The sequence below is a fragment of the Cnephaeus nilssonii genome, assembly GCF_951640355.1.
Source record: "Cnephaeus nilssonii genome assembly, chromosome: 17".
Lineage (NCBI taxonomy): Eukaryota > Metazoa > Chordata > Mammalia > Chiroptera > Vespertilionidae > Cnephaeus > Cnephaeus nilssonii.
This window is the reverse complement of record NC_137088.1, coordinates 10,151,490-10,161,801: the sequence shown is the minus strand read 5'-3', so window position 1 is coordinate 10,161,801 and position 10,312 is coordinate 10,151,490. Positions and strand designations below refer to the sequence as shown.

Below are 10,312 nucleotides of genomic sequence, written 5' to 3'. Positions count from 1 at the left end.
CTGTCTATATCACCTCACACACAGTCGTTGAATGAGTGGTGAGCCAGGCATTTAGGAGTACAGTGTCTGTACATTTCAGTGCTAAGAAATGTCTATGAGCAGGCCTTTATTCTCTATATTGAAAATGCCAAATTGCTCTTCTGTTGAGTCACTCATGGGAAATGTGGTCATTTGGTGTGAATAGAAAATCAACTCAATATTAGAAATGATCAGAGCAGGTGTGGCATATCATTATATTGCTTGAAAATACATAGCCATAAACTGTAAAAAAGAAATAAACAAAAAAAACCCAAACAAGCTCTAGCCGGTTTGGCTCAGTGGATAGAGCGGTGGCCTGCAGACTGAAGGGTCCCAGGTTTGATTCTGGTCAAGGGCATGTACCTTGGTTTTGGGCACATCCCCAGTAGGGGGTGTTGCAGGAGGCAGCTGATCGATGTTTCTCTCTCATCGATGTTTCTAACTCTCTATCCCTCTCCCTTCCTCTCTGTAAAAAATCAATAAAATATATTAAAAACAAACAAACAGAACCTTTTTATCAAGCAAGGAAAGAGGTAGGCACCTTAAGAAGTAACATAATTGATTTATTGTATTTTGTGAAATATGTTTCATTCATATCAATAGCTGGCTGAAGTGAAGATTTAAAATATACAAAGCTTTGCCTGTTTGTAGCTGCATATACTAACTCTCTAACACGTGCGTTAAAATGTATGATAACTCTTCACAAGCAAGGCTCTGCTTTTCAGCATTGACAATAAGTAAATTGGCCAGCCATTGGCCTCTGGTAATGACTTCATGGTGCAAAGATGTACCACAACCATTGTGTCTATATTTTTAATGTCTTCAAGAGCTTTTTCAGTCAGTGTTCAAAGCACGGATGTCATTGGCTCAATGCATTTGCTTCATGTGCCCAGCGCATTTTCTGGAGGCAGCTTCCTGCATCCGACCTAAAATACAGCAGAGAATTCCTGCTCCCCTGTTGACGGGGACACAGAGCTGGTTCTTTCCAGTTTCTCACTGGGAAGGAATAGGTGGCATTTGCCCAGGCGCACCACCACCTGCCTGTGGAAGAAGTGGCGCAGGTGCTGCCGGAACCTCTCCCCGACGAAGGCGTAGATGACGGGGTTGACGCAGCAGTGCGTGTAGGAGATCACCTCCGTCACCTGCAAGGCCATGTCCAGCTGGTTGCTCCGCGCACAGCTGATGTCAAAGATCTCTTGAAAGGCAGAGAGAAGGACCACCAGGTTATAGGGCGCCCAGAAAATGAAAAAGACCACCATGATGACAAAAATGAGCCGGATGGCCTTGTGCTTTTTCCTGCTGGGGCATCTCATCAGCGTCTTGATGATTCCGGAGTAGCAGACAACCATAACGAGCAGGGGCAGAGCCAGGCTCAAGAGGTTCATTCTCAGAGCATAAAACCGCTTCCAGGCGTCCTCCTCGTCCTCGGGGTACAGGGAACTACAGAACAGCATTCCGGACTGCTCCTGGGCCTTATGGAAGATAAATTCCGGGAGGGCCACCAGCCCCGCCAGGGCCCACGTGAGGACACTGCTTACGATGCCAATAGTGACGGTCCGGGTTCGCAGGGCAAACACGGCGTGGACGATGGCCAGGTACCGGTCTAAGGTCAGCAGGATGATGAAAAAGATCTCCCCGTACAAGCCGATGCAGTAAAGCCCCGAGAGCAACTTGCACATCCAATGGCCAAAAATCCACTCATTCCACTTCAGGTAGTGGATCCAGAAGGGCAGCGTGAAGAGGAAGAGCAAGTCACAGATGGCCAGGTTGAGCAGGTAGATGTTGGTGAGAATGCAGAGGCGCCTGTATTTTGTGAGGATCACCACCACCATCACGTTGCCCAGCAGCCCCACCCCGAACACCAGGGCGTAGAGTGGGGGCAGCAGCTGGGTCCCCAGCACTTGGACATCGAGTTTGACACATGGTGTGGAGAGCCCATACTCGTAGAAGGTGGTCTCTTCCTCGATCTCAGGCCAGACTTCAATTGTGGTTGCCATGTCTCTGGTCCCTGCGGTAGAAGAAGCAGAAACAACCCCACAATTACTCGTGGGCACGACCACTGTTTCTGAATCCCAACAAAACTAAGAGCGATAAGCAGCCCGTACGTGCCAAGGTTCTTCAGTGTGTCCATCAGAGCTGCTGTGAGGGAGGAGTCAGAAATGCCAGATGGAAGATTGGAAAGCCGCGATGAGAAAGGAGACAGAAAGGCTGTGGGTGGCGGTGAAGATGGGGGACATTGATTTCTGAAAGTATTTGAAAGAAGTACAAAACAGGAAACCACAGGCTGGACAACAATGACAATAACAATAATATAATCGTTATTCCTATTACTGTAACTTTTAAGATAGTTTGCATTTTATGTTTTGCGGTTTATATATGACTTTCAAAATCATCTTACCTATTTAAAAACTAAATGCTTTTACTAATAATAGTGATTATTATTATTACAAAAAATGGCCTCTCTCCCTGGCCTCATGATAATGTGCTGTTCACCAGAGCTAATGGGGAAATTGAACCTTGAAGAAATTTCGTCATTTACCCCAAACTCTCTAACAAGTGAATACAAAAGTTCAGGTTAGCTCTGGCTGGTGTGGCTCAGTTGGCTGGAATGTCATCTCATTCAGGTTATGGGTTCGATTCCCGGACAGGGCACTTACCCAGGTTTCCTCCTGTTGGGGTGCATACAGGAGGAAATCAATTGATGTTTCTCTCTCACATGGATGTTTCACGCCCCCTTCCTCTCTCTCTGAAAATCAATGAAAGTGTGTCCTAGAGTGAGGATTAAAAAAAAATATTTTTGCCCAGCCAGTGTGGCTCAGTGGTTGAGCGTTGACCTATGAACCAGGAGGTCACAGTTCGATTCCCAGTCCAGGCACATGCCCAGATTTCAGGCTCAATTCCCAGCAGGGGTTGTGCAGAAGGCAGCCAATCAATGACTCTCATCATTGATGTGTCTTTCTCTCTCTCCCTCTCCCTTCCTCTCTGAAATCAATAAAAATCTATTAAGATATATATATATATATATATATATATATATATATATATATATATTTAAGTTCAGGCTAGATCTTCAGTATCTATGACCAATTTTCTCATCACTAGAGTCAAATGCAGTGATTTTTAAGTTTAACTTTTGATGATGTAGCTATGAGATTTATTACTAACAATTACAGCTATAAGCAGTATTAACCTAGGTTAATTAACCCCCTTTCTGCTTCTCATAATACTGAGACGAGCCTGTCATGTAGGCCAATGGGATGGATTCCTTATCAAATTTGATATTTTTAAGATCAGGATCCCCAGGATCAGTGCCTGCTTTTCTTACAATTACACACTTCACCGGAGAAAAAGGAAAACTAGACAAGGAGGGAGTCCTGCACTACTGCCTCGGAAGAAATTCTTCTGACTTAATCCTCTCCATGCGGAGGATGGGGAAGGACATGAATGTTTAAGTCAATGCGTGTGTCTCAAGGCAAGTCATAGAAAAGCCACAACTGGAGCCAATGGCCAGGACTTGTCTTTGCTCCCTAACAGAGCACTGAGCCCCCAAAGATCTGCCCTGCCAGGGTTCTGTGTGGGTGGGAGGCACAGCAGCCGGTCCTGGCCCTTCCTCTCACCAGCTGCAGGCCTGGGACAAGCCCTCACCTCTGAGCCTCATTAGCTCACCTCGAAAATAAGGATCATGATACCACTCGAGGTTGTGGTAAGGACCAGATGAGACAGTGCACATGAGACCACATGTGAAACTCAGAACAGCTGTAACATGGGAAAGAAGCAGAAGTGAAAGAAAGGCAATGAGAAGCCATTTGCAGATGAAATTAGGAAAAATGGGGTCTCTGTGGATCTGTTTTCATGGCTCTGTCCCAGTACATCAGTGACACAGGCAGGTTTTCCAGGTGGAACACGGAGGAATGGCTGATTGATCTGATCTTATCAGCATTCTTATTCCTAATGGCATAATCCACAGCAGCTGAGAAAAAACCCACATCGTTCTATATGTTATGCATTTACAACCACAGAGAGCGTCGCTCTCTGCTTTAATGTCAAAGGAGTAGAGCTGCCTGCTCCAGACAGCAAAGGTGTAGTAGCCTCTATTCAGCATTAATTCTTTGTATTTTCTTTCCTTCTCTCCCAGACTGATCTAAAAACAAGTCCATTTAAAAATTTTTCCTGAAGTTTTGTTCAACTTGATGACTGTGCCTTTAAATCATGTGTCACTTCCATAAAATCAACATGATCGGTGAGCTAACATTGGAGAACCTTTAGGGGGCGCTAGAGTGCAACGCATAGGGGAGCACACAAGCAGATTCTATAGAGTCAAGAGCCAAGTCCAGGATTACTAGTCACATGGGGTCAGAAGTATGAAAACTGACCTCATGTAGTTAGATGCGCTTTTCATCTGTCTACACAGTCCTAAAGAAAATGAATGCTTAAATCTGAAATAGTTAGGAGGTTTGAATTAGGCTTTTAAAAATGGCTATTTACATTTTGGAAAAATAAGACAATAATAGTAAAGAAACAAACATCAACAATAAAGAAAAGCAAAAAACAAATGTTGAAAAGCACCCCAAATCTCGCCATGCTGAGTTTAGCACTAATATTAACATTTCTCCCTGTGATGTGTACACATGGGTATACACTATACCAAAAAGCGACAGAGAGAGAGAGAGAGAGAGAGAGAGAGAGAGATGATACTCTTTAGCTGGTTCGCTAAAATTGCTCATCGTACAGCTCCACTATGCAATGCAAATAAAGCCTCTTTAGTGTCCAAATTATTTGGATCTCTGTTATCAGCTTTGCACCCGCTGGGGAGCCAAAAAAAGAATTCACAAATTTGAGTCAAAGTGGTTTAAACTTAGCCTGGCAACATATAGAGAAATTAGTAAAACCTAAAGTTGTTGCCAGCTCATAATTTTAGTTTCTTGTCTTCTCTCATTGGTCCTTTCTAAAATGGCAGTGGTGCCTGGCTGACATGGCTCAGTGGATGAGCATCAACCTATGAACCAGGAGGTCACAGTTCATTTCCCAGTCAGGGCACATGCTTGGTTTGCAGGCTTGATCCCCAGTGTGGGGTGTGCAGGAAGCAGCCGATCAATGATTCTCTCTCATCGATGTTCCTATCTCTCTCTCCCTCTCCCTTCCTCTCTGAAATCAATAAAAAATATATTTTTAAAATACAGGGCTGAGGAGACCTAGTCCCAACCCTGAGCCTTTTGCTGGCATGTGCTGCAATGGTTTGTAGCTAATGGCATCATGACCCGTGGGTTCTTGGTCTTCCCTGGGCACTGTGATCTCTCCCAGGGGAAAGTGTTCCCTTAGCTCTGGCTGGAACCGAGACCCCTCTGTCAATGCCACATCCCATCAGGGTCCTGGCTCAGGACCTGTGCCCCTTCTCAATGGACAGGCACCCAGGCCTCATACAAACCAGGAACTCTCAAGAGGGCAAACTAGATTTTTTTGCCGCCTGACCACCTACTTAACTGCTATCCCATGTGGGTAAAGAGGTGAGTTGCAAGGAGACATCCTCTTAGGGTTCCCCCCAATTTATTAAAGAGTCCTCTGTACACACAAACTCTAAAGCAAAGCCTGGATGGGAAAGATAGGGAACCACAGGTGTGATGGCTTCACCCATGACCATTGTCTCTTTCCTCTTGATTCCTGGAGGCAGAAGGAGAGGAGCCTCCTCCCCACATTCCTGTCCAGCCAGGTCCAAAGAAATATATATGTTAGGTCCGTGCCCACAGGAGCCAGGTGAAGAGACCTCATTATCATGTTGGGACCAAGCCATGTTGCAGTAGAAAATGAGCCCCTTGGGACTCATGTTGGCTGTGAAGTAAACACATTGCGGACGGATCACGAGAATTCTCGTGTTTTCTGTTCTAAGGCTTGTGGCCAATCATCCTTTAAAAAGATATTAGCTTGTAAGAACATGTAATAAATAACTTCAAAATGCAATGGGTATTTAATTTTAAAGCGTGCCTTTAACGTTTATGTAAAATGTTTTTTGTACTCATTCAATAGAAACTTATCTGGCCACTGGGTAAAGCTAGCAATAAAACTACTGGTCTGCAACGTGCTAAGATCCCATAAGAGGCAACCCAAAGGGTTCCTGGTTCCCCATAATGGGTTGGTGTGGTGGAGAAGGGGATAGGTGAGTAAGAAGTTTATACCGGAGGTGAGAAGTCCAAAGGGGAGGTGACCCAACCGGAGAGAAGAGGAAGGCTGACTGCTAGGTTAAGGCGTCCCACTAACACAGGGTAGCCAGGGGGTCTGGCCCTGGAAGAGTGGACCCTCCTGCCTCACATTCGAGGACTTTAGTGAGGCAAAAGCTGGCAAATCAGAGGGTCAAGGGAAGGGATGCTTTTCAGAAATTTGAGTGGACGGTGTGGTCTGGAGAAGCCTGAAGCCAGGAGTGGAGGTTCCCACAGGCCCGTGGTTTGGGCACCAAAATGTTAGGTCTGCAGGGACAGAAGCCAAGTAAGGGATGTTGTGAGAGTATTTTTGCATTCTCTCACAATAAACCATTGTGTGTGGATGTCAGCCCCACGGGGTGGTTAGGTTCTCTTATGTAGGGTAGAAGTATGCAATATAGGGAGGGTCAGGGTGTCTAGCAGAGGGAATGGAGGGGAGGGGAGAGCAGGAGTCATACAGGAAGCAAGGGAGGAGAGTGCACAGGTCAGTCAGGCGGAGAGGAGTTCTTATCTTGCAGACACCATCTGTCTGCCCCAAGCTACGGAAAAGGCTTATAACAATGTATATTTCAGAAACATGTCTGAGCAGAAGAGATTAGGGGTAGTTCATCCTAACAATATACAGGCAACCTCCCTTGTTAGTGTGGAATATTTAGCAATTACCTCTCCATATTGACAAGCATCATCTTGTATACATAGGTTTAAATTTTAATGAATTTTGCAAAGCTGAATTGAGTATAATCATCTAGGATTTGGAGACACTTCTTTAGAAAATATATTTAGGTTTAGAATGCCATTTTAATGATCACAAAAAAAACAAATTTTAATGATAACACTCAGTGCTGGTGAGGTTGCTCCCAGGAACCTGGAGCACCGAGTCATTGTTTAATAAGTTTTAGAAATCTTATATATAACAAAAACCATCAAGAGACAACGGGCTTTCTTTGATTGAGTAGTTCATCTCCTAGGAATTTACCCTAAAGGGGAAAACACAATTGTGCACAAAGGTGTCCATTGTGGCATCATTTTCATTATAGAAAGAGACAAAGAAATGGAAACTGTCTAAATGTTGGATACATGAAGGATATTCTGAACAAACTGTAGTCCATTTACACAATGGAGTATTTATTATGCAGTCATTGTAGGCAGTTCTGGAGACCAGGTAGAAACACAGACAAATGTTCATGGAAAATGGAGAGAAAGGACGGTGCCTAAATTGAGATCACAACATGAAACTATATGTACATATAAAAGGCAATGGACAAAAAGTACAAATAGTGGTGGCAGGAAAGTGGATTACCATTTTTAAAGTTGTAAAATTTGAAATTTTTCTATATTTTCTTACAATTAAATTGTAACAGAAGGCAAGTGCTTAGAAGCAGTGACCACTGGAAGACTTAGCCAATACCTAAAGGTAATTGGGTTGAAAACCTAGGCAAATTACAAGACAAAGGGCTTACTCATCAGAACTAGAAACCACAGCAGAAACCTAAGAAACCTGAGGTGGAGGCTATGTTAGGTGAAGCATTTGATTTTTGCTTAGAAATGTTAGTGGCTTGCTTCTCCTTTTTGATCTTGTGGGGAGCTGATGTACACAACCACCCAGACTGGGGACTTACTTTTGACCAATTTAGGATGCTGTGTAAATGGTCACTTTCCATGATTTGCATACAACATTTCTGTTAATGTGATCTAAGTTCACATGGAGGGAGTTTTTTTCAAAAACCTCATCACAAGCTAACCTTATGGTCACCTAGAATTACAGATTAGCATGTGATGGGTTTTTTAAAGTGGTCCAAGACTGTCTCCAGAGCACTGTGCTAGGTCCCAGGCAAGACATTTAATGCAAATATTGCCCAACTGAAATGCAGTCAAGAGGAAACCCTAGTGAAGATGAGTGAAGGAGCTAGGGGCAACCACCCTGCAGAAATGACACTTGGGGAGGAGAGGGAGCAAGGTGCTGGCTGTGGCTGGGGGTGTTCAGCATGATCACAGGGTTCAGCTTCCTGGCCCCTGGTCCTTCCACCCCCACCTGTGCCACGGAGAGAGAACCACTGTCTCTTTTCTAGGTAACATGTGTGTTATCATTGATATCACCCTTGTGAATTATTTTATATTCTGACAGTTTAAATTTTATATCCTGTACCTAGTCCCATGTGGTTAAAAATTATCAGAAAATATAATTCGTAATGATTCCAACATATTGTATAGATAGATATTGGTGATTATTTAATCATTGTCTTATTGATAAATAATTGTTTCCAATTTGAACTTTTATAAATAATGCCGCAATAAAAAAACATATTTGTCTGCATTTTTTGTTATTTCCTTAAAGTAGATTTCCCAAAGCACCATTTCTACTTGTAGTCATATTGCTAAGGCTCTTGATGCATTTTGCCAAATTGCTCCCAGAAAGTGTGTAACAATATATTTACTCTAGGTACTAGTAGGTGATGATACCCTTCTCAGCAAGCATCCATCAACACAGAGAAGATTTAAAAGAATGTAATTCTTTTGCCAATTATATGGCCAAAGGGATGTCATTATTGTCATAACTAACATTTATTTAATTTCTTTTTAAACTGTAATTATTAGTCATGTGTATTTCCTTTTCTATGAATTATCTGTTTGTGCCCTTTACCCTTTTTATTCTACTGGCTATGTCTGTTTTTTTTTTTTTCTTACTGAGTCATACAGTGCTTTCTTTCCCTCAGCAGAAGTAACTCAGCCTGCAATGTTATCATCACCACCTTCTGACAAGAGCTGCAAATGTGTTCCAACTCCTATTGCTTCCATATGCTAAAGACCCCATATTCCCACCTTCCTCCCCCAAAACACTCATCAAATAACACCTCATTGCCATCTCCAGCCAATCCAAGGTTTCCTAGATTAGAAAGGATTTCTATCCCTACCTACACTCTAACACAGATCCATGCAAAGCAGTCAACCCAGGCAAAAAGATACCAAATCAGTCCACTGATTCATCTAATAGTCTGACTCAGAAAACAAGTTTTCTTACAAGTCAGTATCAATAAACACAAAACTACTAAGTGTAACCCTCATGAAGTGGTCATCTTCTCAATTAGTTGAGAATTTATGAAAGCCTTAGGGAAGGCAACATGGGCACAGTTATGGGCTATTGACCGAACAGGCATAAAAGGTTGAGTTAGGATGAGTGGAAGAGGCAAACGTATCATGGTATGAGTGGGAGAAAGACAGGGAAATGGGAGAAAGCAAGAAGACAATGGACATATTATACAACACACTCTCCCACTTTGGCCCCATGTTACTTATTAATTGGGGTGGATCTCCCTCCCCTCTGCCTCCTTTACTCAAGAGCACTCCTGGGAGGTATTGCTTCCGCCCACCAAAACCCCTTGCTCCATCTCCTCTTTCCTAGAAACCTGACATTCTACCTGGAAGTCTCTTCTAAAAAAAAAACCCAGCTTCTTTTGCAATTAGTAAATCCTCCCCCAGCTGAAAATAAAAAGAAGACAAATGGTACCTGCTAATTTAGCAAAGTCCTTTAGGCGTCCAGTGACAGCTTAGGTCTCGCCACTGATGAAGCGGAGGTACCATCTGTTCTGAGACATTAGAAAGGTAAGAGACAACCTGACTTCCTCTTCTGAACAGGCTACTGTCTCAGGTTTTGCAAGTTTTCAGAAAGATATCAAGTTTAGTGCAGTTCTTGTTTTCAGTGATCAATATCGCACACTCCGTTGAGTAACCCCTTACAAGAACGCTGCTGATGTTGAGCAGTTCCTAAGGGGTTCTTAAGGGTTCTGCATTCGCTTGGCATTGCTCATTTTTGAGAAAGGGGTGATAATTCTTTTTTTAAAAAAAAATATATTTGTATTGATTTCGGAGAGGAAGGGAGAGGGAGAGAGAGAGAGAGAGAGAGAAACATCAATGATGACAGAGAATCATTAATCGGCTGCCTCCTGCATGCCCCACATTGGGGATCAAGCCTGCAACCCAGACATGCGCCCTAACCGGGAACCAAACCATGACCTTCTGGCTTATAAGGTTGATGCTCAACCACTGAGCCACGCCGGCTAGGCAGGGGTGATGATTCTTGAATAATTATTGCTTTAACCCACGGA

The 10,312-nt window shown here is 43.4% G+C and overlaps 1 protein-coding gene across 1 annotated transcript; it reads right to left on the bottom strand.

Annotated features, from left to right (window-relative positions):
- Positions 1 to 625: 625 nt before the first annotated feature.
- LOC307113475 (C-C chemokine receptor type 3-like) lies at positions 626 to 9,849 on the bottom strand. Its single transcript, XM_079795086.1, has 2 exons — positions 9,715 to 9,849; positions 626 to 2,026 (listed from the first exon to the last, which is right to left on the bottom strand). Exon 2 carries the CDS (start codon positions 2,013 to 2,015, stop codon positions 945 to 947), a length of 1,071 nt encoding a protein of 356 aa, XP_079651212.1. The 5' UTR covers positions 2,016 to 2,026; positions 9,715 to 9,849; the 3' UTR covers positions 626 to 944.
- Between the last annotated feature and the right edge of the window lie 463 nt (positions 9,850 to 10,312).